Source organism: Canis lupus, chromosome 14 (genome assembly GCF_011100685.1).
Source record: "Canis lupus familiaris isolate Mischka breed German Shepherd chromosome 14, alternate assembly UU_Cfam_GSD_1.0, whole genome shotgun sequence".
Taxonomy (NCBI): Eukaryota; Metazoa; Chordata; class Mammalia; order Carnivora; family Canidae; genus Canis; species Canis lupus.
In genome coordinates, this window is record NC_049235.1 from 40464847 (window position 1) to 40492356 (window position 27510).

Here is a 27510-nt window from a genome sequence, read left to right on the forward strand (position 1 = left end):
AGGCGTTCGGCGGCGCGAGGCAGACGTGCGAGGGTGGTTGCAGCGGCCGATCGGAAAGTGGGTGTTTTCCTAAAGAACGAGGCCGGCTGTTATTTACCCGGCGGCCTAGCAGATGAAAACTTAATTATTGTGCGCGGGTCCGAAAATCGAGGCATAAATCTCCCCAGACCGCTTGGATAACGCTACATCATTGCTTATGAAAAATGGGATGTGAGCTACTTGCTGCACATTTCTCTGATTCTCCAGGTCTGGGGCTGCTGACACGCATTCGATCAACTTTAAAGGAATGCGCATAAATCAGGAAGCCCCCAGCGTCTCTCCCGTAGAGGTCCGCAAATCCGGAAGGGCGCCTCTGAACCCACCGGGTCTGGGGCTTAGCAGTCCCGGACAGCCTTCGTCTCCGCTCCGAAACTCCGGAATTCGTAGAGGGGAAGCGAGACGCCGCATCTTCACCGAACCCTCCAAACACACGCAGCGGGGTGTAATCTGCACACATATTATACGGTGAAATCTGTGTCATTAGCGACCCGCACGCATATGTATCACCCTCAGCTGAATTTCCCTGCCTCGTGATTTTTTAAGAAAACACTTCAATTAGGTTGAGTTTTTTTTTTTAAATAATTTCCCCCCTTTCTTTAAAAATTATTGCTTCTGTTTTTTTTTTTTTTTAAACAATGTAAACGGATGGCTTCAGTTCTGCATCAGGCATAAATAGTAGTTAAATGCAAAGTGACATTTTACAATCATCCACTTCAAATACCTTAATAAATTTGACAGAATTAAGAGCATATGGAAAAAGTGGTGTGTGTGTTTTTTTTTAAAGTCCCACATTTACAATTTTTTAAATGGTAGGCCATTACAGGATTAAAAATCTTTGCAAATTTAATAAAGGAAAATGATGTCTAGCTGTTTCCATATTTAGAGTTTCTTGTTCAGAAAAAGGTTTCCCTTTTAGGAAAAAAAAAAATCTGAATCAGCTATTCAGCAACACTGTCCTGGTGTCCAGTGTTATTCCTATATGGTGGCCGGAATCCTCTTGGATGTCTTTTTTTCTACAGGTTTAGATTAATTGCTATTTGGGCATTAGGGAGCCATCATAATCCATTGCTTGCTTCAGGTTATCTGGTAGATCCATGGGAATTTTTAAAAGGTGGGGGAGTTAGGTAAGATCGACATCATCAACAGCCATTTTAGAGCAGAGGGGGTAAAAAAACCCTTGCAATATCTTCTGTCATTAGCTTCAAAAACCAAAGAGGAAAAAAAAGAAAACTACTACTTTACCCAGAGTTCCTGCGATGGGTTGTGGAAGGGGCGGTATCCCGGCTGCAGAGCTGCTGTTGGCCTCCTTCCTAGGCCTGAGGCTCAGAATATTTCTTACATCTAAAGAAAAATATCCCCCGTCAACAGAAGAGTCCCCTTTGGAGCTGTTCCGTAAACACACAGTATGATCCAGCTTTGAGGGGATTTTCCACCACTTTAAACATTTAGGGAGAAAGTTGTTACTTTGGCTTGATGGCAGCTCATTTAGAAAGGGAGTGCTGTGGCACACGATGTAGGGAGCTTGATCTGAAGCATCATTTTCATTTGTTTCCACAAGTGGAGTGAAAATCCACTTTCAGGACAGCGAAACTGGATTGCACTTCACAAGACCATTCCATGGGTATGTTTTCAAGGCCATGCTGTTCCTGAGATAGCTTTAGAGATTCTATAATTCACCATCTATAAAGAAGCTCTAAGTCTTCGGGTTGGGGAGGTTTCCGTCAGCCAGGTTTCTAACCAATATTTTTTTCCCCACAAAATGATGAATATGGTTTTTTGATTCACAATTACTTTTCTCTACCATAAAGATAAAATTAACCTCATTTCAAAGTTCTGCATCCTAAGGCTCCTGGTTCCACCAACATATATATATATATATATATATATATATATATATACACACACACACTATATATATGTGTGTGTATAGCATGGGTTTGACAAAAACACATTACCTTATGTGTATATTAAATATAAAGCGTACACATGTATTATTTATGACTCTAAACACAGCACCTGATGTGTTGCTGGGGGGTCAATAAGTAGTAGATATAATATTTATTATAGTTTTGATGGTGATTGTTAATATTAAATGTATCTATTTCTTCCACAAATCAAATGGCAGCTTCACAAGCCCCGGTATAAGATTGCACACCACCCAAGAGCAGCACTCGGCTCTGAGTTATCCAGGATAACTCTCCTTCTGCATCCATATTATGGTCATTTTGTAGATATGAGATCTTTAAGCTCTCCATACTGACCTCTTAAGAGGTGAGTTTCTTCGAATTTCTGAAATGTAACTCTAGAACTCTAGAGTTAGCAAGGCATCTGAAACTTTTTATTTGCCGTATAGACTCTCCTATAGCTCTAATTAGGATGGTAGACCACCTTGGAGGGTGAGGGCCAGGAAAGTGGTTATTTAAGAACACCTTTTAGACTGTAACAAAAGTGTACAGCTTTAAAGCAGATCTGCAGAAATCTGAGGCAGAGCAAGCACTGTGAAGACAAATCAAACTTGGCCATTAAAGAAAAGGAGCAAAACTTCATCATGTAAAGTACATTTTGTACCTCAACTCTAGAAATCACCTTAAATTACAACATCCCGGGTCATCAGTAATTAGTGACACTATATCTGTACAGATTCTACAAGTATATATACAAGCACACACGAGCACCGATATGCAAATGTATACATGTATACACATATATAATATATATTCACATATATACAGGCACATGTATAACTTACATATATTCAAATTTGTTCCATCTGGAGCCAAAGAAATGAGTACTAAATCTCTAAAACAAGGAGTCAAGGAGGTAAGACCTTTGGATTCCCTTGAAGCTGAAGAATTACAAGGAAGCTTGTCAACGCGAGGTGGCGCCCTTGATCTACTAATCCAGCCGAGGCCAATTCATGAGCTGTCAAAAGTCAAGGTCACAAATTGTCTTTTTTCGTCAAGGTCAAGGTTTAAGGCCTTTCCTAGTCCTGTCATTTCAACAAATATCAAAACCTGCCTTTTCAGACACATGCAGACCCAACAGCAGATTTTAAAATACTACAGCCTGGGCATCACTGATACTAAACAACTGGTTTTCATTTTCCGCAGTGAGCCTGGGAATTTATACTATCTCTTCCTCCTTTCTTCTTTCTCCTTTTCAGGATGCCTAACACTTTAACTCTCTTGAAGCACTTATCTAAATTTTTTAGCATTTTAGTTATGAGGGATTTCTCCTTTCGCTTAAAAAAAATTGTAGTGAAAAAAAGGTTGAATAACAGAAAAAAATGATCCTCAGTTTGTATAGGACAAACCTGCTCCCTTTCTTTCTGTACAGTGCACACTTAGCATAGGAAAATAAAGAGTATTTCCTTCAGATTTCAATGGCAGTGACTATTTTATTATCATAATTAATACTTCTATATCACTATCTACAGATCTAAGGTTCTTTTTAATTATTATTTTTAGTAGAAATGTTTGAAAAGCAGGTGCACAAATACATTTTCACAGTGTGCTGAATGTCTTTATTTACAAGATAGCATTTTATAGTGAATGTGAACAAATGAATGTGCTGGTTGAAATAATTGCTTGATTAAAATGTGCTGTAAAGATGAATCCCTAAACTTCCTAATGTAATCTTATAACACAATAAACAAGGAAAAAAATACTAATCCTTTAATAGATCAAAATATAGAATGTAAACATCTAAATGTTTCGGGGAATGGATTTCTGTTCTGAGTCTTCTAAGAAATCAGAAAGCAAAATTACTCTTCAGCAAAATGCTTGGTAAATATTTGGTAATACCAATTTAAATGAAACATGAATTTTTTTCAAACCAAAGTTCACCATGTCGGGGTGGACCTCTCAGGAGATCTGATAAAGTGAATTCTATGAAACAGCTGATGCTTTAACTATTTTTTAAAAGTCATTAAATTCTTCGGAAAGTAAATGATATTGAGCAGGAAATATAATCCAAATGCCACAAAATACGCTCGTTATAAGCAATTTAAAATTATTGTCAGAAGGACATTCCCAACCTGGGGTTCCCTTGTAGCCTTAAAGGCTCAGCTGGTTGTATTTACTACCAAGACCAATGATCCTCAGAAAAGCTTTCTCTCCCTTTCTTCCTTCACTGTAAATAGCCCAAGATCATTATTTCAGTACCTTCTTCTCTCTCCCCCCTCTAAATCTATACATAGGACGTTTTGCAGAATATACAACAATGGTAGGAATTTCACTAAGATTTACCTGAGCAGTCACTTAACATGCAAAGGGGATGGCAATGGCGACCCAAGGACAAACAGATGTTTACAACAGCTTCTTGCTTTTGTAACCCAACTTTTGGATTATTACCATATAACACAGTATCCTGAAATAGTATGGTCACATAAATACTTACAAGATTTCAGTAAATGCGTAACTTATCTGAAATTGCGTATTTGGGGGTTGACGTTTGACTCTAGAGTTTGTCATTTAACGGTCTGGTGGGGTTGGCGGGAGAACTGGAAGTCTTTACCTTTTCTTAGAATAAAGTTTTAAAAGAGTTGTAGATTCCACCAAGGAGAAAGAGGTCCCCCTTAGGAAAGCAAAATGCCAGTGTCTTTCTCTTTCTCTTTCCCATTCTTCAATTATTATTATTAAGCATTGTGTTCATTATCTGGGCAAAGCAACGAGTTCTGAAACATTTCTTCAAGTTGCCCCCGTGTTCCACTTTTAATCCATTAACTAGTGGTCTTCAGTTTGTTGATGACTTTTTTCTCTTTGACCCTCCTGTTCTGGAACCAGATTGTAACCTGCCGCTCAGAGAGATTCGTCGTGGCTGATATCCGCCTCCGTTTGTCCTTGGTAATGAATTTGTTTGTAGCATATTCCCGTTCGAGTTCTTTTAATTGCACCTTGGTGTAAGGGACGCGCTTCTTTCTCCCTCGCCTGTAGGAGCTGGCGTCTGAGGGATGAGAGACCACGTCTGGAAGACAGGGAAGAAGGCAAGTTACACAAGGACCAGGACACCCAGGCCAGGACACAGGCGACAGCTCGAGCTGAGCCACCCGCCTTGCAGCGCTCAACTGCCCCTTGCCATGCATTGCACAGTCCAGCCTTCCGCTGGAGCCTGGAGGGTCGGTGGGGAGGGTGGGTAGTCCTGCACTGAAATGAAATCGCCTGGGGCTCCAATGACCACCCCGACCGGGCCAGCCTGTCCGCACAGCACACTGGGTTCTCTGGACCGCCTGGCCCAGCGGCCCGCGCCTTAGCGCCAGACTCAGGGGACAGCACTTTTATGCCAGACTCCTCTCTGTACACCCCGAGCCCCAACACTTGATGCTTCTACACTGAAGCCAGTTTTTGAGAGAACGAATGCGGGCAATTTGGGAAACCGCTTCCAGGTCAATTTTCCATCCTGAAGTCGATGTCAAGGGCTGGGGAGGGCGGGGCGCAGAGGGAGAAGGGAGCCAGCCAGGGTCCCCCCAAGCGTCTTCCCAGCCATCCCTCACCCAGGGAGAGCCACAGGAGCCAGCCCAACTCGGGGGCAGCGCGGGGCCGCGCCCGCCAGCCGGGGTCGGGCGCACCGGGCAGCAGCACTCCCAGGACAGGCCGGGGAGAGGGCAGAGGGGGCGGGAGGGTGACCCGGGAGCGAGCGGCAGAGAAGCTGGAGCAGAGCCGGGGGGCCGGGGTGAGAAGGGGGCGCCATTTACCGGGCAGAGTGGACTTCCAGAGGTGGGGAGGCTGCGCCTGCTCTTTGGGGCAGTACATTTGGCCGTTCCAGCCGTTGGGCAGCGCCCAGGGCTGGTAGCTTTCCATGGGAAGACCCAGGGGCTCGTGGCGCGACTCGCCGGGGCCCCCGAGGCCGGGCACCACCGGCATATCCAGGTAGCCAGGCACGGGCTGATGGTGGTGGTAAGGCCCGGGCGCGTAGCCCTGGTGGTAGAAGGCGAACTCCTTGGCGCGGGAGCTGAACTCCTCGGCCGCGGGGCCGGCGGTATCCATGTACTTGTCCGCGAAGGCGGCGGCGGCCGCGGCGGCCGAGGCGGGCTGCGCGCACGACTTGATGGCGTTGGGGTGCGGGCCCATGCGGGCGCACGGGTAGTAGCCGCTGCCGAAATAGCCGTAGGGCAGCGCCGCGGGCCCCGACGAGCTCTGCGCCGCCGCCGAGCAGGGGCTGCACTGCTTGGCGGCCTCGGCGCCCGCCGGGCCCGCCGGGCCGGGCCCTCCCGAGGACGACGCGGCCGCGGCCGCTGCGGCGGCGGCGGCGGCGGCGGCGGCGGCGGCGGCGGCGGCCGACGGGGGCGCCTCCCCGGGCGCGCTGTTGTAGGCGGCCGCGGCGCCGGGCGCCAGGGGCGCCGGATGCGCCATCAGGTTGCGGCACTGGTTGGCTGCGGCCGCCGCCGCCGCCGCGGCCGCCGCCGCCACCGAGAAGTTGCCCCCCGCGGCCGCGGCCGCCGGGTGGGGGAAGCCCCCGCCCCCGGCCCCGGCCGCCGCCGCCGCTGCCGCCGCCGCCGCCGCCGCCGCCGCCCCTTCCATGTTCTTGTTGAGTTCGTCGGCCACCAAGCCACCGCCGTTGTCGTAGAGAAACATGACGGTGGGCTCGATCCAGCGGGGGTGGAGGAGCACGGAGGCTGTCATAGCCCGAGCCGCATGGAGAAGACCCCAGTGGCGCTGTTTTAAAAAGCCCCCAAGAAGTGAAGAGCGCGCGGCGCGGGGCCGGGGCCCGAGCGAGGGGGGCGGATCGCGCCCCGCGGGGTCGCGCCAGGCGGCCGCCCATTGGCCCGCCCCCCCCCCGCTCCGCCCACGGCGTATGCAAAGCGGGCGGCTCCAGCCCGGGCTCCGCGCCGTGCACCCGCGGTCCCCGCCGCCGCCCGCGCCGTCCCCAGAGCCAGCGCCAGCGCCCGCCGCGCCGCCGCTCACCGTTCACCCCGGGGAGAGGCGGGGGACCCGGGCGAGGGGGGTGGGGTGGGGTGGGGTGGGGTGGGGAGGGGGACCCGGCGGGTGGGCAGGGGGGAAAGGGCGGCTTCCTCGCAGCTCCCCTTCCCTTCCTCCATCCCGGCGGGGCCCAGAGCGGAGTTAGGCGGGGAGGGGACGGAGGCGCGCGGTGGCGTCGAGACCTGAAGCAGTGGGAGTAGGTCAGGTAACTGCGGGCGGGCGGGCGGGCGGGGACCGGGTAGTAGCGAAAACAGGGCGTAGTCCAGGCTGAGTCTTTTCCTGGGGCCTCCGAGGCTGTTTTCTTTCCAGGTATCCGCGAGTCTTTCTGCAGTGAGACCCTAGCGTGGACACTAGCGCCTTTGGAGTCGACAGCGTCACGATTTGGCTCTTTCCAGGGGGACCGTGGCGGGGCATTTACGGATGCGCCTGGCTCTAGGGTCCCAGGACATTCCGCTGGAAAGCCTGGAGTGTATTTAGGGGCTCTCACGACGTTCCGGTCTACGGTGTTGGCGGGCAGTTTCATACACTGGCACTTAGGCCCACAGGGTCAGAACGACCCCCACACACCCACACTGACACACAAACACACACATTCAAGCGTACTCTGATCACCTACTCACACTCGGGTATAGAGACGGTTGCACACTCTGCCCCAGTAACAGCTCTTCCTCCTCCAGAGACCGGGGCAGTCTGTGTGCGCTGTTCCCCGGTGCTCCTACATCTCCAGCCCTGCCCGCCTGTCCTGGGAGTTTAAAAGGAACTGCCCGGTGCTGGTTGGGACTTGAGCCCCCTCTCTGGGGCCTAATGAGGCGTCATAGATCTTGGCCAGGAGCTCATTCTTCAGGTTCCCCGGGCACTCCTCATTTCACTCCATCTTGGGACACGAGAAAGGGGCTCTGTGGGACCACTTCATGCCTTCCCCTCCAAGTAGGAATGGGAAGAGCATGTCTCCAACCTGCAGAGGGTGCCCAGTCCTCCTCTGTCCAAGAACCAGCTGGAGAAGCCTTTCCTCTGTATCTGGGAAATGCACACCCTTTCCTGAGAACGCGGTGGGGTGTGTTGGTGCTGGAAGAGCCAAGCAGCCACTATGTTTCGGTGAGGGATTCTGGGGGTCCCGCTGCTTTGGAGTAATACAGTTCCATTTCCCATCTATCTTGGAGGCTGTGGGCTGGTCAGATGCCCTTAGAAGGGGAAACATACATTTCAAAGTGAAAGTGGGTATGTTCTGTAGGAACATCAAGTTTGAGGAGAGCGCTAGACTCCCTTTCATCCCAGGTGAATTGATGAGCATCCAAGCTTGGACCTGCCCTACCGTCCCTAGCTTGCAGAGTCAGCCAGAAGCTCAGGGCATTGCAAATATCCCCAGCCCTGCTCTGGTCTGCTCTCTAAGGCTCCTGGTCTTCCTGCAGAGTCCAGACCAATGAGGCTGGGCTCCGGCTTTTATCTGCATTGATCCCTGGGTTTGCTGGGACCAAAGTAAGTGTTGCCCAATAAAACCGTCTATGACACTCCCCTCCCAACATACACATACCCAAGTGTGCCCTTTCCCTCCTGCCTTTTTAGTCGCTCGGGGTAAATATTGATCTGCCTCCAGGTTACCTCCTCCCTGAATGGCCATTTGCAGACATTTGCCCCAGCCTCTGTAGGGACTTGATTTTTGTGTTACTTTCCGGCCCCATCACCCCCCTTCCTTCCTCCAAGTGGCATTGTAAAACTCACGGTGACAAAGAGACAGGGTAGGGTTCGAGGCCCCAGTTCCTGAGGACTTGAGGGCTATTTTACATACGGGTCAGACACCGCTAGAGGCCAAGGTCAAGTTGAAAGTTGCAGTCTAGCCAGTGTGAGAACTGCCATGCAAGCCTGGAGAGGAGAGTCAGGCAGCTGCCGCAAGGCCCACTGCCCATCTCCCTTCTCTCACTCTTGACTCCTTTTTCCTTTGGAATTACTCTTTCTTGCTCTGTTTGGTTACCCAGCATTTCCCCCCCCTGCCTTCGTGGAGATTTTGGGGCGGTGTTTACAGACTCTTCTTCTCTGCCTCCACCCTGCTCTCTTGGCCCGGGCTTCGAGCCTCTTCTGTTTTCCAGCCAGACCCAGAAAAACGAAAACACAGCTCGGGGAGCCCCCACCAGCCGGCGCCTGTGCCAGCTCACCTCTGGCCATGGCGCAGCTGCTGGTGCACACAGCGGCCAAGGCCAGCTCCACATTCCTCCCTCCCTCTCCCCCACTTCACCGGAGACGGAGCCCTGCATGCAGAGGAAGGGCCCCAGCTCCACGGACTGCCAAAGTCGACTGGGTCCCTCCTCACCAAAAATGGTGAGACAAGATTTCATCTTGTCTGCAGAGAAGCCACAAGCAGGTTTGTCTGGGAGGGAGGCGCTGGGGGAAGACTTTGGGTTGCATCTCGAATTAGGTTTTGCTCTGGAAACTTGGCGGCTCCTGAATTATTTATTGAGCTTTGTGGTGGATCTCTAGTGATCAAGCAATTTGGATATTTTCTTAGTTCCCCATATCTTTCTATCAACTTATAAACACTGTCAAGAAATGGATACTTAGAGGGAGGCAGCTTACTTGTTCCTTTTTTTTTTTTTTTTTTGTCTTGGATCTCAATATATATTCGAAAGGACTTTTTTTTTTTTTTGACCAGGCAAGTCATTGGCGTCCTGGTGTGTCTTCACTGGTTTTAAATCTGCAGGTCTTGTTAGATATTGAGTTGTAGCCAATATTTATTCAGTGGGGATAGTTTCTAGAATTTGAATGGGCTCTGTGAATAATTTTGGGTCTCAGTTTCTAGAATTTCTACTCACTTTGAGCAAGAAAATCTCTCCCCCTTCTTGTCCTTTGCCCAGGGACACAAGAGATTCTTTAGTGGTTCTTAATACTATTTCTTAGCCTCTTAGCCTTTCAGGCTAAACCAAACTGGTTTTCTGTGGGAAAAGAAAGGTTGGAGGGCTGAAGAACTGGCGTGTGCCCTAGGAAGCAAGCACAGACTCTCCCAGTGCTCTTCCTCTTTTTCTAAAGGCAAGATCAAGACTCATTTGCCACCCAGCTAGTTGAGTCTGACCCTCTGAGCCATCTCTCTGCTTTTTTGTCTGTCATACTCAGGGATTCCTATAGGATTGCAGGGAGGTGCCATCCACCTGAATCCTGGACATGGCAGTTTTATCCTGAGACCCTTTGTGGGCTAGGCTGGGGAAGTCAAGGTACCCACTGGGATCCGCGGGCAGCGGTGGCTCTTGAGCAAGAGGGCGGCAGGGATAGAGATGGGGGCTGTCTGTCTGGGGGCTTCCTGGTTTCCTTGTAGGAGCCCTGAGTGGGCAGCATGGGCAAAATCAGAGGCGGCAGCCTAGTGGCTTGGCCTTTGTTCTAGAAGCTGCCAGACCCTTTCTCTTGCCAGATCCTTGGCAGGCATGGCTTCTTACCTCCTAGTACAGGCCAGGGTGCCCTGCAGGGCTTTGGCTGCCCTGGAACCTCCTGCTGAAGAAAGAGACGTTGGCTGATTTGTGTGGGTTTTGGGGGTGGGTGGGTGGGTATTTGCTTCCAGCCTGGGTCATGGGGCCCTGGGCTTTCAGGATTGGAAGAGAAAAGGACAAAAAGAAACCAGGCTTTAATCGAGTTTGATTTTCACTAGCAAATGAAATTTACCTGCTCTCACTTTACCTTGAAGGAGGCTGTCAGCACTACTCCCTGGCACTGTTTCTCTGCATCCATCCAGCATTAGGATAAACATTCCTCCCTGGGTTTTAAAGACACTTTGTATTTCAGGATATTCATGTGTTTCTAATGTATCCCAGCAGCTTTACGAGCTGCATTTGCAGAACATCTTAACCCTCTCTCTCCCACCGCAGGAGGGGTGGGGGGCACAGAGATAATGGCAAAGGAAGAAAGATCCAAAGGGGGGGAAAGTGGCTGAGGAGCTGAGGCTAGCTAAGAGAGAAAGAGAAAGAGGATAAAGCAAAACCACCCAACCAGATTGCATCTTAGAATCTGTTTAGGAAAGAGACAAGTGGGGCTTCTCTGTTCATGGTGGGCTTTGAGGCTCCCTCACCCTCATCCCCTCCAGAGCAGAAGCTTAAGGAGGAAAAAGTAGGTTCTGAAGAAACGTAGCTGGTCAGTAGGCAGAGAAATGGCTCATCCTGAGTCACTGGCTCAGGCTTTCACTCTAGATTTTTGTGCATTTGAAGCATTAATGAGACAGCAAAAGACCCAAGGCTGTAAGGATAGTTTTGGACTGTGGGAAGTCACCTGGCACGGTGATGACCAAATGCTAATGCCGTAAAAACTGAAGGAAGTGCAAGATCCAGAAAAACCCACGCAGTCCCTCCCCTGCCTTCAAGCGCTCCCCACCCTATGAACTCTGAGGAGGGCAGGTTTTTGGAGGAGCGCACCGGTTGCCTGGTGTGTTCCTTCCAGTCCCAGGCCTGCAAAAGGCCACCAGTGTAGTGTCTGGCAAAAGCGGAAGCCCAGGGAAGACCCCAGTTCTGGCGCTGGCCCACAATGTTTCCCCCCAGAAAGTCCCTGAGCGGGGAAAGCCTCCCTCCGCAATGAGAACAACCAGCCCCAGGTCCCAGCCTCCCTGGAGGAGCAAATCCCTCTGCAGGGTGCCAGTCACCGGAGCCGGGACTCCCCGGGGTTGGGGCGAACTCGCAGCGGAGGGCGCGCGTCTCCGCCGCACGCGGGGGCTCAGCGAGTCCTGAGTGATGCCGCCGGTGGCGGTGGCGGTGGCGGTGATGAGGCTGGCGGAGCCGCCGCCTGCCCCGACGGCGCCCATGCTCTGCTCCGGGCTGAACCTGGAAACTCAGCATTCGCCTAAAAGAGGTAGCACGTTAGAAGCCGAGAGAACTCAGAGAATCTCTCAGGCAGAAGGAGGAACCGCCTTCTCGCCGTCCTCAGCTGGCGGCCGGGGTGCCGGGCTCGCTGGGCCGCGGGGCGCATGCCGCCATCCAGGGGGTGAGCTCCCCGTCACTGGGCCGCGGCGCTGGGAGAGCGCGGGACGGCCGGAGGCCTCCCGGGAGGCGCCGGTGTGAAAAGGGCAGGGGTCTCTGGCCCCGCGGCGGTCTGTCCCCCCCCCTCCGCCCCCGCCGCCGCCCGACAGGAGTGCCACTCGCCGGCCTCCACCCCCATCCCCATCCTCGCTGGAGGCTCACGCCCGCAACCAAACAGGAAACCAGCGCCGGGCCGCGGAGTCACTGGGTCAACAAAGGCACCGAAGACGTGCGAGCGTTGGAAGGGGATGGGGTTTGGGGGCGGCAGCCTGGCCCGGCGGAGATCGCGGCGCAGGCGGTCCGGCGGCCACGCGGCCTGGGCCCGCGGGAGTCGCTCGGGGCTCAGAACCCTCCGGACTCCTGCGTCCCCGACCGGCGACGCGAATGCTCAACGCCGCGAGCCGGCGAGGGAAGGACGCCCACCAGCGCAGCCGGGCACTTGGGGCGCAGAGCGGAGGAGGCCGAGGTGTGGTCACACTGTTACGGCACGTTCTGCGCTCCGATCCTCCCCACGAGGTGGGCGCCCGGGTGGGCACACAGATTCGCACACGGAACGCGCGCACGCACAGAGAACGCGGACATCCCACGTCCTGTGGGCGAAACACAGGCATCCCGAGTCGTGACGGAAACGGTTTTATCCTGCTGGACCAGCTGGGCGACAGACTTTGGGGTTCCCGGCGACTCCCTACCCGTTCTGATTTTTCCGACCACCCTCTCTCCATTCCCTCCCTTCTCCATCACCCCCTCACCCCCGTGGTTTTGTAAATACACCTGTCCCCCGTGGAAGGCGAGGCCCTGACTGGCATTTACCTGGTTCGGGTGTTCTCCCCCAGAAACTCAGGCTGGCTCTGGGGACCCGCGCAGAGCCCATCGGGGGCGCCGCCGCTGCTCGTGGCGCAGCCGCCGCTCCTTTGTCCCTCTGCTCCAGCCACACTCAGCCCAACGCTCAGGGAAACGAAGCAGCTCAATAAAAACTTTTGATATTAGTTTTTATGGGTATTTACACTCTAGTCAGGGGAGCTGAGCACGGAAGCTCCATTAATCAGCCCCCAACCTCGAGTTTGGATGCTCAGTTTATGGGTTGGGAAAGGGAACTTGCCGGAAAGAAAGCCTGAGGATGGCCGGCTGATGCCGGAGAAATGAAAAGGCAGTAAGGTCGCTTTCCGTTCTTGGAAAAAGAAGATTAAATGCGTAACTCCAGGTGCTACCCAACGGACCGGGTTTTTATTCAAAATTCCAGCCAGGGTTAATTTTTTTTTTTCAGCTCTGCCTAACACAACATTTAAAAAAAATCTTTTTATTATGAAAATTTCCAAACACACACAAAAGCAAAATGAACCCCTATATACCCAATTCCTAGTTTCATCCACAATTATCATTTTGTCTTTCATGTTTCATCATCCACTTCCACTCTTTTTTTTTTTCTTTTTCCTTTTCCTGGGGAATTTTAAAGTAAGTCCTAGATATCGAATCAATCCGCTCCCATCAGGATTTTGAGGATAGATTTCAAGGTTGAGCGATGTTGCTCAATAAAAAGGAACTCTTGCTATGTCTAAGGGAAAGGGGTCAGTGTGTTTGAACTTGAATTGTTCTGATTGCAATCTAGAAAGAACTTGAGGGCCCACCCCAGAGAAATGTGGGCAAAAAGGGGGTTTGGAGTGTGGTGTGAGTCCATTTTGCTTGAAATTTTATATGTCTCTTCTTTATCAAAAATATATATGCATGAAAGAGACTTATGTTACCTTTTTCCATGAGTGTCTTATCCTTTAACGGAAGATTTGTACTTCTGCGTAGGATTTGGGTGAGAGATGATAACCATGCCTCAGTCCTTTCTGGGTTCCAAGTTAGCCTAGATCCCTTCTTATTGGAAAAATGACCATTTCCCATTTCCCATTTCAACACACTTCCGGGTAGAAATCTGAAAAGGGATTTCTAATGGGTAGAGCTCTGAAAGGGATTTCTAATGATTGAGCTCGGAAGGAAATGTTTGTACTGGATTGATAGCTCATCCCAGCAACCACAGTTTTCAGGAAGAAATTCAATTCTTTGTATTTTCTAAAATCTCAGCAGTAAAAGATTTTTAAGAATTCGTAAAGGTATTGTGGTTTGTTTTGCTTTGTTTTAATTGACAATGAGCATGATCCTCCCCAGCAAATTATGAAGGGTGATCTCACTAAAAGCCTTGGTGACTTTAGAAAGCAAAGATTCAAACATAGAAAATAGTAAATGGTTGAATTTGACAAGTACTATACCAGACAGCTACTTACATCCTAACCCCATTCTTCTGAGTGAATATTGGTCATCCTTTCTGTGGCAGAGTGTTGGGTTATTTTGCATCTAGGTTGTTTATGTTTCCTTAGTTATCTCCACCCCCCCCCCCCCAGGAGTTCTTAAATATCCAGGACACTTTTACTCTGGTATGCTTTTGCACTAATAATACACGCTAAAATAACCACTCGTTGTATTAGAAAAGAGCTATTTGTCTAAACTTATAAGGGATGTGTAATTTAAACAAGAAGGGAAGTTATGTGCACAGACTTGATATAAGTCTCTGATAGCTCCAACTGCACTCAGCAGAAGGCCCTGGAGACCTTGGTCATGAGTCCCTTCCCTGCCGGCTGTGGGGCATTAGCAAGATCGAATCCTACTGGTACTTTGGGCACAGCAGCTCATTTAAGTGTCCCTGGTCTTCTGACTCTAAGATGGAATTCACCAGGCTTTCTGGGTTAGGGTCAGGGTGGGGACTGTAGAAGTGAGGAGGTTCAAAGGAAGAGGGAGAAGGAAGAGAAATACCCCAGAAAAGCTGAGAGACAAAGAGGATGGGAGAGACAGGAGAGCAAAAAACAAGAAGCAAGGAAACCATAATTCCCAGCAAAAAGTCAAGCTACAGCAGCCCAAAGTAGGCCCGTATTTTTAAAGCTCTGCAGAAACCCATTCTTTCAGGAAGTCAATTCTCTGAAGCCTGGCTGTCCCCACCCCCTCCCACCCCCAGCTGCTGGTGAGGAGGGGGTGCTTAGGCTGCAAGCTTCCCTGTGATTTAACTGCACAGAAATAATCTGGGTTTTGAGAAACCGAATATAGACCAGAATTAAATGTGGGCGTGAACTTATCCCCACCAGAGAGCCCAAGCAAGGAATACTGGCTGATTATCAGCTGCCCCAGCACAGGTCGTGAGCCAGACTTGGAACAACCCCTCAAGCCTGCTAGCAATTACATGCTCTCAACCACTTTTAAAAAGGCCATATTTCTTTACATTTCTAGGACCTAATGTGGGGTTATGTCAGGTCATGGGACCCTTGGCTAGTGCAAAGTAATTTGATGTCACTGAGAGCAAGCACACTCGTTTGTCACCCTGAGGAATAGATGTCCCCATGGGCCTGAGCTGGGAGCAGAGCAGGGTTGGCTGGGACGATGGGATCCAGCCATGGGTCTGGTGTTGGCTTAGCCAGGTGGACTAGGAAAGTGCTTTCAGACTCATGTGTGTCAGTGCCGGGGAGTGAGGGGTCAGCTCTGTTCCAAGCACACATATCAGACCATTGAACTCATGCTCCAGGCCCTTGAATCCTGGGCTCATTTGCTATAGGATCGAAGTCTCAGGTTTTCAATTCTCTGAAAGTAGAACTGGTTAATCCAGCTGCAGTCCTTCCTCCCACCTTCCATTCACTGCTGCTCTAATGGTCTGTATTAGATTCAATACAACCTAAGGGAGTCTCCCTATTTGAGGAACAAGATTCATCCACCTGAGAGGTGATGAAGAGGGGAGGGCAGAGGGGGCTGTAGCCCTTCTAGTCCTTTGGAGATGTACTTCAGTGTGTGATGGGGCTGGCTGACATCTTGGTGAAGGGTTATAAAACATCGGCTTAGAATAATCTCATTTACCATTTCCAGTTACTTTCAGGTTTTGGGGAGGATAACATAAAGCCAAAGAAAAACGGGGTTCTCTGAGAGCCTTCTTTTGAGAATCAGGGAGGATCTAAGCCCTGAGTAGGAGTAGGTGTGGGGAAGGCAACTTGATGGGCAAGAGGAGGAGACAAGAGGCCACTTTGGACAACTGTGGACTGAGCATAATATGGGGTCCTCCCACAGAAGGCAACTCTTGGCAGTCATCACTGTTCCCTGTGGTCCCCACCTCTGGGTCTGGAAACCTCAGTGGAGCCACAGGCCCCCTGCTGTGGGCCCCTGATTGTAGCTCCACAAAGTCCTGGCATTCGAACACTGAAATGAGGTGTGTATATATCCCTTGATGATACAGAAGGCATCCTGGTCATGCTCTTCCTCCCTGACAATTGTAAGATGATGTGATGCTACAATAAATGGAACAAGAGGGGAGAACTTAGATCCAGCCCAAATGGTCAGCCAGGAGGCCCCGAGGAGAGAGACCCTGCTTTAAAAACAGGTGAAGTCAGCCAACAGCGAAGTGCAGTTGGCATCTGGGAGGCAGATGGCACAGAGTCCATCCAGCTTTCTGCCTGCCCTCAGGTGAAACAGGCATTGGTGAGGTGGGGAGAGCTGAGGTAAGCGATGGCATTCCATACGTGGGGCTCATCCTTGCAGGGTTGTGAGAGAACCCAGGTCCTCCTCGGGAACTAGACAGTCTGAGTGAGAGGAAGCAGACAGGCAAAGTCCCATGGCCCCGGGAAAGAGATGGGGTGAAAATACAGCCTGTATACCCAGGGCAGCTGGGCTCCTATAGCTCTGCAGTGTGTCTCGCCATCAGCAGGTGGTTAGGGGCAAAGGCAATTGTTGGGCGAGATGGCCTCCAGCCTCACTTGGGTTTTGTGGTGATCTGTTGGTTCCCAGTCACTCAGGACCCTCAAAGAGAATCCATATGTAGTCACTCCAGGACTCCACTCTCTCTCTGGGTTCAGAAGCCTCAGGAAGAGCTGGACGGAAATCTGGGGATCCTGGGCCTGTGAGCCCTTAATGGGCTAACCAGGACCCCAACCTAGAGAGAGGATAGGCAAAGAGAGCTGGACCTGTCCTGGCCGAGTTGGATTTACTACCTCGGGCGCTGAGCAGGGATCTTCGAGACCCTCCAATCTTGGAAGGGGCAACCAGGGAGGGGGGGGTCTCCTCTTTCCTGCCCTTCCACCCCCACCTAATCCGGAGGCGGTCGAGTAGCTGGAGGCGAGGCGGAGGATGCTCGCCAGGCGCGTTGCAGTTGCGACCTCTTCCCACTAGATGTCTTCCCAGTTAATCGGAATTGAAAGGCGCTGTCTGCCCGCGGTGCCCCAGACTCGGTTTCCCCCGCCGCTTTTTGAAGTCGCGATCCGTCGGGAATGCAGAGCTTTTTCTTTCTTTCCTAAGGCGCCCTCCCCTCTCTGCGCTCCAAATCCTGGCTCTGGAAATCTACCAGAATTAAACGCTGGCTCCCCGCGGGCTCGCGTCGGGACCTGCTCACGCCTTTGGAATCTTTATGACCTTTGATGTGTTTAAATAACATGGCTAGGCTGAGTACACACTTCGGATTAAACTTTAATCGGCTGCAGTCAAGGTCGCCCAGGTGGTAAACGCGTTTCCTCCGAGGTCTCCTGGCTTCCACCGCGGGGTCCAAGGTCTGGGGCTGAGGGCCCCACTGTGCCCTACCTCCTCTGTCCAGGCCTGGATGCGAGTCAGGATGAAGGCCATCCCACCAGGTCCAAAGAAGACTGAGGAAATAGGATCGGAGGCAGACACCCAGGGTGGGCTAATGACCCCAGGACTATTTTTATAGCTACTAGACAGAGGAGTTAAAAATTCCAAGAGGCACTTCCAATTTCCCCTGACTGCAGAGAATTGTAGGTCCAAAGTCATAGCCAGGACCTTGATTATTTCCCCCAGCATGGTTCTGGTTACTCAAGAAAGGGTGGCGGCTTGCTGGTACTGATGCAGCTAAGTCAGCTGATCATTTTGAAGGTTGCCAAGCCAGGTACAGGTAGGTTAGGATCTAGAACCCAGGCTATAGTGGCCCTTCCCCTTGCCAGGCCACACAAAGTTAGCTTGACTTTCAGCAAAGCTGGGTCACCGGGTCTGAACATAACTTCCTGAACCAATACACTCATCATGAAGACTTGTCTTGAGAAGTTATTTAGGAAGAAAATTCAAGGCTAGGGAAACAGGTACAGTGAAGGTTACTGGTATGCTTGATTTAAAATTTTTTTAGTAATCTCTATCCCCAGCAAGGGGCTAGAACTCACGACCTGACCCTGAGATCAAGAGTCTCATGTCTCATGCTAAACTGACTGAGCCAGCCAGGTTACCCCCCATATTTTTTAGTAATAACCAGTGCGCTTTAAAAAAGGAGGAATACATGTAAGGCAGGATAGGAAAGTCATCGATAACCTTGGCTTCCTCTGGGGAGAGAACTGGTGTCAGAGGCTCTGGTGGAGAATTTACTTCTTGCTGTAAATTTGTTTACATTATTTGTTATGTATACCAATTTCATGTGTTAGCCCTTGGGCTAACACTCTTCAGAAAATAGGGTCCCGAGTTTATCTCGGGACCAAACACTCCTCTGGGGGAATTCCCTCCACACATCAATCCAGGCTTGGATTTGAGGAGACACTGAAATAAGTCACCATAGAGCTTAGACCTTAGCCGAGTAGACATCCACTCAGATTTCTGTCCTCTGGGAGGGGATCTCAGGCCTTTCTGTGCTGGGTTCACCCTAACCTGGAAACGAATATGCCAACTCCAGCATATAAAGCCCAGTCATTCATAGCAAGAGAACCCCATTGTCTCAAAACGAATTAAAGGCTGATGATATTTTTTTCCTCAACCCCTGAGTGCTGAGTACAAGGGCTCAACGTGCTTCTTCAGGCTAGAGATTCATTCCAACAGCTTCTAGTCATGGTGTGAATAGTAAATATATTTTATGTGTATATTTGGTTTGTCAATTCCTGTCCGCAAGTATCCACATACTTGCCTGAGGTGTTGACTTCTTGAGTTAGGGACAGTAATATTATCACTAACTAAAGTTAGTTTTAAAAGTACTTCTTCATGGAGCCTTTTGGGGGCTAGTAATGCTCTATATCTTGATCTGGGTAGTAGTTACACAAGTGTATACACATATAAAAATTCACCAAGCTGGGTGCTTAAGATTTTTATGCTTTGCTATATGTAAGTTATATGGCAATAAAAAAATTCTTTAAAAGTGCTTCCTCATAACGACCTGTGAAGTAGGTCCCGAGGTTATTATAATCATCTCTATTTTACAGACAAGGCAACTAAGGCTCAAGGGAAGTTAGAGTGTCCCAGGCCTCTGTGGGAAAACATAACCACTCCCAGCTTCCTCCTCCCAAACTTGCTGCTTCTGAGGAAAGCCTATTCTTTTCCAGCACATATCTCAGGTGTCAAACTAGAGATGCTCTTTCTCAGGGTTGTGAGGAGGGAATTTGACAATCTGCACCTTCTTGAAATTCTTTAAAAGAGGGTGCCCAGAGGCTGTGAGGCCTAGATGACCCCAGCTGGCGGCCCTCGGATGAGGAGGAAGGCAGCCTCAGGGGCTCTGAACATATTTTCTTCCCCTCTTTCCAGGCGGAACCTGCAGCCCAGCCCGAGGCCTGGGAGACCTTTCCAGGTGGTCGCATCCTCCCGACTTGTTCCTCTTCACTCCCCAAAACACTCAAAAGCCCAGGCAGGGGTGGAGCAGGGGTGGAGCAGGGGTGGAGCAGGGGTGTTCCGAAATAACGGTGACTGTAGTTAGATAGAGAGCGATTATTTATTCCAGGCACGGTTGCAAAAGGCTTCCAAAAATATCGAGCGGAGATATTTTATTGTCCCGCCTGTCTGCAGCCTGTAATTATGCGTTCAAGATGTTTAATGTGTGCAAATGCATTAGCCGCTTTCGCTGGTGAAAACTGTGGCTGGGAGCAGGGAGGGGAGGCAAATCTGGAGATAATTATGTCGCACAGTCACAAACATTATTCTGCTCTTACTGTAAACGGCCCGGCCACCTTTACGGGCCACCTTTACGAGAAGCCAGGAAAACTTTGAGAATGATTCTTTAGAGTTTTCGCGGACAAACTGGTTTCTCTCTCTCTCTCCTTCCCTCTCTTTTTCCCCCTCCCGTATTGTTCGAAGTGTCACTGGGCGGCTTCTGTGCCAGGTTCCGGGGCGCGCCAGAGCGAAGGCGCCGGAGAGGAGCGCACGGAGCTGCCCGCTTGGGGCCGCAGAGCCGGTGGCCCTCGGGAGGCGCCTGGGGCTGGGGGCCTGGAGCCCCCCGCGGCTGCCGCACCCCCACCCAGGCAGAGGGGAGCACTCCCGCTCTTTGCGGCTGCTCAGGTGTCTTCGGTCCCCTCCCCACCTCCCCATCGGGGCGACGACGAGCGGCGCACCCCGCGGTCCCCCACTCCGAGTTTGCTTTGGGTTGAAATGCGGCCGCTAGGCCGAGGCCCTGAGCCCGGGAGCGGTTCTCAAAAGGCGCAGGCCGAGCCTTTACTGGGGTGGGGGGCAGGCTCGGCTCTTACAGGGCTGACCCGGGGTGAACCTGCTATTTTGGGGCCCGTGTGCCGCGGGGCCAAGAGGACAGCTGGGACGGGGGACCCCCGCCCCCGCCCCCGGGCAGGCACGTCCGCGCCCAGGGGCAGGTCCAGCGCCACCTCCCCGCCACCACCCGGCTAGGGCCCGCGGCAGGGGCGCTCTGGAAACCTTGTAAGGTCTCGTTCTGGCGCCTCCCACCTCGGTTCCCGTATTGGGGCAGCGGCTCCGCCCGCCGAGCCAGAGTGACCAGTGGGGGACACCCGGACCGTGGCCTGCCCCTGAGGGACCAAGGCGCACGCTTGCCCAACAGCGGATCTCCTCTTCCCAAATTTCCATTTCAGCTCGGGCGTTTAGGACAGCAGCAGGGACACGGTGCGGGGGCAGCGCTCAGCCCCAGAACCCGGCGGGGTGTGCCTTTGGCTGGGGATCCCCTGACGCGAAACACCCCCTCCCGGGCCGGGCTCCTTTACCGGAGGCCCGCGGACTCCCCACGGCAATCAGCGGGGCTGGGCTCCGGTGAGCGCAATACTCCGCGGTGGGCCCGGGTCCTGTGCGTTCCCCTTCGGAAACGCCCAGAGCTTGAAACCCATTGTAGGCCCCCGACAAACAACACAACAAATTTGGCGGTCATTTCGTGTGTAGGCGCGCGTAAGAATATCTGTGTGGGATCCAGGGTGCATTTTCTGAAGTCTGGCAGTGCTGTTGGCCACCCCAGGGTATGGAGAGTAGGCGGGTATGGAAGGATCTGGGTGGGAGGATGACGTAGCCCCAGCGAGGGAAATACTCCGAGAAGAAAAACAAAACCTACCACACGGGATTTGTTCCTGCTCCAAATGCAACATCCAAGGAGAATCCCTCTGGGTTACAGTTACCTACCAATGTGCTGTCAACCTCCCCCTTGAGGGTACAGGCTCTGGCTGCAGGAGATGAAAGGGAAAACCTAGTGGGGGTCTTGGGTGGCTGCAGCCCCAAAGTAAACTCCATGCCTTGGATGCCTCCAAATAATGAAGCTGCCAAGGCTCCCAGATCTGGATGAGGGAGTTGGTTAGTTATGCGGCCGCTAGAAATTTGGGGCAGCAAGACCCAGGCAGGAGGTCTGAAGCTTTCAGACTCTCCCCTGGAGGGCCTGGGGGGCTCAGGCAGTTAAGCTTAAGAGTCTACCTTGGCTCAGGTCGGGATCCAAGCATCCCAGGATCCTGCCGGCTTTGGGCTCCCTGCTGGGGGGTGGATGGCTCTGCTTCTCCCTTACCCTCTGCCCTTCCTCCCTCCTGTTCTCAAATAAATAAATTAAATCTTTAAAAGAAATAAAGCTTTCAGACTTCCTCCTCCTGTTCTTCCTCCCTCCCCTCCTATCTTCCTTACCCCTCTTATCCTTTCCCCACTTGAGGGGGTCAGGCTTCTAGCTGCACGTGGCTGTGCTCCCTCCTGGCCCTGCTTGGATGGGACAGAGAGACTGGGAAGTTTGAGGAAGGGTCTCACTAATGGTTCAGATTTCAGAGACCCTGGAAGTGACTACCACCCAAAGCCCCCAAAGGAAATTTTAGCCATATTCAGTGTCCCACACGCTTGTGGTCTGGAGGACCTGAAGAAGGCCATTTTTCTGACCTGGAAGCTCCTAGTTGCCTGAAAAGCTTAGCAGAATTTTGTAAGCTGAATGGGATATGGGGGGAAGGCCACTGTTGCTGCAGATATCCTGGCTCTGTTAAAAATCAGCGCTCAAAAAAAAAAAAAAAAAAATCAGCGCTCACAAAAGGAGGGCATGTGCCCTGTTACTGCTCTCTTGAATGTAATATTTCAGCCTCTCTCTCATGTAGAATTGAGGGTTCTAAATGGCTTCCCAGCAATCCTCCCTATTTGATCCTCCCTATGGGAAGTGAATCTGATCAGGGCCTTCCTGAATTCTCCTCCTCTTCTGTCTTCCAGGCTCCTCAAAAGAACTCACAGAAACACAGAAAGGCCCAGGGGGAGTCTTTTGCTGCTGGAAACAACTCTGCCTGGGACCCAGAATCCAGAAATGGTGAGTGGTTTTTCTTCAACCACTGCCCAGGTCCTGTGGCTGGGGAAAGGCTGTGCTGGGTTGCCAGGGGACCCCCTTGCGGCTGCTCCAAGCTAGGGAAAGGGGTGGGCTCTCAGGAAGATGGGTGAATAGGGCCACCTGGAAAATTTAGATTTCTCCACTCTGTAGATCCCCTGGAGGAGGAATTCTCTGGTTGGGAGTGATCATTACCAATTCCAGTTTCCAGATTTGGTTTTCCAGCCCGGGAAAATTAGGCCCTGGTTTACTTCTTTTCCTAGAAGTCATATGCTTATTCTTCGACTTTCTGTTTTCTATTAGCCAAACAGAGACTTCACGTAAGATAATCTCAGTTTCTCCCTCCAACCTCTGAAACTTGTAATTTGGGGGAGATACTGTCTTTAAAATGCCAATCCCAGTAATGAGCCCAGCTTAGCAGTGTGAGCTCCTACCCTCCCCTTAATGAACAGAGCTGTCGAGAAATAATTTCACTTTGATCTAGTTTGTGACCTGATTTTTTGGCTTAAAGAAGACTGGGCGGCTAATTGGATTCCTCAGTTGCCTTTAATCTCCACCTCAACACTTGGAACCTGACCAAGCTGAATTAAAACAAGTCTGATAAACAAGATGTAGCTGGTTCCCAGGTTAACAGCAACGAGAAAATCCCCCCCACCACTGTAGGGTTTAATGATCACAGTGTGGTTGGCACCTCACAAAAAAACATGAGGCTGTAGGCTCCCAGAACCTGCAGTACGGAAGTCTTGGGATCCTTTACCCTGCCCTCCCAACACCCTGGATGTGGTTTAATTAGAAGGAGAAGGGCTAGTAGAGGGAGGTGGGGAGAACAACTTACAGTTGGTGAGAGAGGCAGGGTTGGGGGGTTCATCTCAAAGGGAGGCAGGATGTGGAGGAGATTTTTGTCCCTGGGAGAGGAAGCAGGCCGAGCCTTTGAGGGCCGGACAGTAAAGATTGCAATTTGAATTTCCAACTGTGCTCCAAGAGTGAGGGGGTGCAGGAGGGAAATAGGATATGAGGGGCTGGGTTATGCAGCTGGGGGCTGGGAATCATGGGTTTTATTTAATCTTTTCAAATGCCAGGGTTTTGTGTTCTGGAGGCAAAGCAGAAGGAGGAAGGAGTCTGCTGGGACCTCCCCATTCTTAGTGTGGGGCCTGAGAAAGGGTTCTCTGGGGCTCTTCTCCTGATACTCTAGTTTGCTCTGTGCTTAAGAAGCTGGAGGAATTCTGAGATGTTATTTCCTCTGAGGCAGTGGGAGTTTGGCTTATGGCAGGATCTCTACTATTGACACTATTGACATTTTGGTCTGGATAATTTTTTTACTGTGGAGGCTGTCCTGTGCATTGTAGGATGTTTATCAGCATCTCTGGCCTCTATCCATTAGATGCCAGTAGTACCTACCCATTGAGACCATCAAAAATGTCTCCAGACATTGTCAAAGTCCCCTGGGGGGCACAACTGCCCCCAGGCAAGAACCATCAGTTTAGGTCTCCATGAGGCAGGCATTTCTGAGGAAAAAGTGGAGTGCTTTGCTTGAAATGATCTGTGTGGAGTTTCAGAGAGCCAAAGGATGGTGGACTTCTTTTCCTTTGGCCCCTCTGGCCAGTTGGATCATGAATACCTCCTCAAGGGCTATCTTAAACTTCCATTGCAATACCTGCATGGAGCATTTGGACAAGCATGTAGTTTCCAGGGCGTATAATCCATACCTTTAGACACACCGAATTTAGGGTGCCTATGTGTGTGTGTGCAGGTGTGTTTAGGATAGATGCTGGGGGAGGGAGATCCAGGACTCCCTTTTTTCTGCAGCCTTGAATAGAAGAAAGCTCCTTAGCATACATGGTCTTGAAGTGGGAAATGGCTGAGTTTTCTTCAACCTGTGCTGTTGAGATTTTCAGGGACTAGAGAGCCCATTGCAAGTATTGAGGTGAGAAGTGGCCTCTAGGATACTGTTAGGCAGATTCTGATCCAGTAAGTGGCCTAATAGCTCTGCAGTCATCTCTTTCCTCTAGCTCTTAAGCTCAGCCAGTCTGACTCTGAGCAAGCTCTTCTCACCTAGATTTTCTGGAAAGTGTAAGGTTTCTTCTCACCTAGATTTTCTGGAAAGTGTAAGGTCCAGGAAAGTATGAGTTTGGTGTAATTTATTGAACTGATTATTATTATTATAACACTGATGGAAAATAATAACAAAGAATCTTACTACAATCCAGCCATTTCAACCAAATCCTCCCTCTTTCTTTGTCTTTCTTTTCTGTTTCCTTCCTCCCTTCCTTCCTTCCTTCCTCCCTCCCTCCCTCCCTCCCTCCCTCCATTCCTTCCTTCCTTCCTTCCTTCCTTCCTTCCTTCCTTCCTTCCTTCCTTCCTTCCTTCCTTCCTTCCTTCTTTCCTATTTCACTGAATTTTCCTTCCAGAATGTGTCCACATACATACAACAGAAATGAAGAAAAGTAAAGAATGAGAGAAATTGTTTAATTCTAAGGACAATTTTATCAGGCTTGAAAATTGATAATACACCCAGGGTTAAATTGGGGGATCCTTAGTATCTCCTTTAAAACAGGTTATAATCACTTAGGAGTAGCTAGACATCTTTAGGAGTCAGGGTCTTAGATGTATTAAGTTTAGGTATTTGACAAAAATCATGGAGGAGTGCTTACAGAGTTCTAATCCCTTCACAGTGACTCATTTAATCTGTGTAACAACTCTAGGAACTATTATTGCCATCACTTCCATCTCACAGATGGGGAAACAGAGGCACAGTCAGTTTGGTAACTTGCCCAAGATCATCCAGCTAGTAAAGGGCCAGGAATGGACTAGCATTGAACCCAGGATTGGACTAGGATTGGATCCAGGGATATTATTTCCAACCATTAATCTCTGCTACCTCTTGTTAATGCATTGGGTAGAGACGGTGGCCCAGAAGACAAAAATTGGGGAGGTGATCATCTCTGTGCTCAGCAGATAGATATTGCTCTCGAAGCCTCACTCTGAACTTCAGAGGCAGATTCCCTGTCAACAGTGGGTCTTTTTTAAAAAAAGCTTTTTCTGATCATTGAAAGTAAGTTATGGGGAGTGTAATACATATCCCCAGTATTTACTACCTCGAGAACACAGGAGACATAATGAAGGAGGGAAGGTTGTAATTGGAGAAAAACATCAATTCTAGTAACAGAAGTCAGTGGCAGCCAGAGACGTTCTCCCCAGGTTTCCGGCCCTGCTGGTGGCCCCTCCACCAGACTCCATGCAGGCAGGAACCCCCCAGAGGAGGAAAGGGGCCTGTTATAGGAGTCATCAACCTGTCACCACGGCTGGGGTGAATACGGCTTCTGAGTTGGGGGGAGGGGGCGGAGGCTTAGTCTTTAGCACCACCAGCTGCAGGAATGGGGGGAGGGGTAGTAGGGGTGGTTGGGAGGAAGAGGCTAGAGGTGGAACAGACCTTTCCTACCTACTGCGGAGGAACAGACATTTATTGAGTCAGGAAGGCTCCGTGCTAGGCAGCACTTGGCATTTAATATGTGCAAGGTGGTACTTACCTTCAGCAGCATTAACAGTCTAAAAGTGTGGGGGAGTGTGTGTGGGGGTTCATGTATGAGAAAAAGTTGGGGAGACACAACTACGTAGATGGAAGCACTGAAGGCTGAGGTAAGAACCCAGGGGTGCAGCAGGATGAGCAGTGCGCTGGTATGGGGGTCTGGTTCTGGCTAGGAGCTGAGGTGCTTGTCCCGATCCTATAGGGTGTCCCTGACCCAGGCAGGCAGAGAGAGGGATTTTCACCAGTGCAAATGCAAGAGGAATGTTGGGAACACAGCTTGGCTAAAGGTAAGGGAAAGGTAAGGAAAGTATTGTCCAGCACCTGCTATGTTCTGGATGCTGTACTTTGCAGAGAGATAGTCTCATGTAACCCTCACAACACCCCTAGGAGTTGAGCATTGTTGTTATTTCCATTTTGCAGATGAGGAAACTGAGGCATGGGATCAGTGTCTTGTGCAAGGTACCACAGCTGGGTGGCAGAGGCTAGGCTCTTTGGGACTCCGGGTCCACAGGTGAACCTGTGCATTCTAGTCCAGGTAAAGGGGAGCCCAGGTGGGAGGCTTTCGTCATGGTTCATAGAAGAAAAAGCTGTGCTCTTGGGACATTTCTGTACTTCCGGCCACCATCACGTGCTAGGAAGATACCCAACAGTGATGGTAAATTGGGGGCTTCTTTCCGGGACGGGTCGGAGGGCACCATCGTTCAGGGGACCGGGGACTGAAGGTGGGTCGGAGGCAATGAAGACACCGGTGGACAGACGTGCGGACGCTGCCGCGGGAGACAGGCGGGGCGGGGCGAGCACGGTGAGCTCCCCAAACCCCAGAAACTGCGGGATCCGGGGTCCGGCCGAGGCCCGGGCGTGGCGAGGAGGCCTCCCCGGGGCGGGCACGGCGGCCGCGGCCTCCTGCGTCCCTCGCCCCAGGGCCGCGGCGGGGTCGGCCAGATGGAAAGGGGGGCAGTGATCCGCCTCCCCCCGGCTGGGTTCCGGCTCGGCTCTGCGACTCACCCAGCGGCGTCCCGGGCAGAGTCGTGAGCTCCTGTCCGCCCTGGAAGGTTCCTGGGGCCACGGTAACCTTACCCCACAGGATAGGATCGAATGAGATCCTTTTTACTCCGTGAACGCATCTGTGATATCCACCTACTCCATGACGTGCACTGCACTAGGCTCTTTTAAAAATATTTCTCTTTTTATTCGCGTCTTTTGGGGGCAAATTTTATTGAAATATTATGTACAAAGAAGTGCATAAGAATCAACAAAATATCACAAAGTGAACACACCCGTGTCATCAGCAGCAGATCGAGAAACAGAACATAGCCAGCATCTCACAACCCTCCAAGGGGAGCTGGGGATCCTGACATTTAACACCAACAAATAGTTCTTTTCATTCAACAGGTAATTGTTGCCTAATTGATGCCGGAAGGGCATGGTACACCACCAATGAAGTGCTATTAATAAGAGGCTCCATTATCTAAGTTAGTTGCTACTGAGCCAGAATGGGATTTGTCTGAGTACTTGCTTTTTCTGGATCTTTCCAAGGGACTGAAGGCTTGGGTT

At 51.0% G+C, this 27510-nt stretch overlaps 1 protein-coding gene and 1 long non-coding RNA gene across 3 annotated transcripts; one reads left to right on the forward strand and one right to left on the reverse strand.

The window, feature by feature from the left end:
* Positions 1-2355: 2355 nt before the first annotated feature.
* On the reverse strand, positions 2356-6778 carry HOXA13 (homeobox A13). Its single transcript, XM_038557188.1, has 2 exons — positions 5732-6778; positions 2356-5004 (listed from the first exon to the last, which is right to left on the reverse strand). Exons 1-2 carry the CDS (start codon positions 6657-6659, stop codon positions 4760-4762), a joined length of 1173 nt encoding a protein of 390 aa, XP_038413116.1. The 5' UTR covers positions 6660-6778; the 3' UTR covers positions 2356-4759.
* A 1945-nt stretch (positions 6779-8723) lies between these two features.
* On the forward strand, positions 8724-26735 carry LOC111098690. 2 transcript variants are annotated; one of them, XR_005369612.1, is made up of 4 exons: positions 8724-9312; positions 22322-22415; positions 26159-26243; positions 26377-26735. It is a non-coding gene; the product is annotated as an uncharacterized LOC111098690 (long non-coding RNA). The 2 variants fall into 2 exon arrangements; XR_005369613.1 differs by lacking the exon at positions 8724-9312 and adding an exon at positions 20658-20770.
* The last annotated feature ends 775 nt before the right edge of the window (positions 26736-27510 follow it).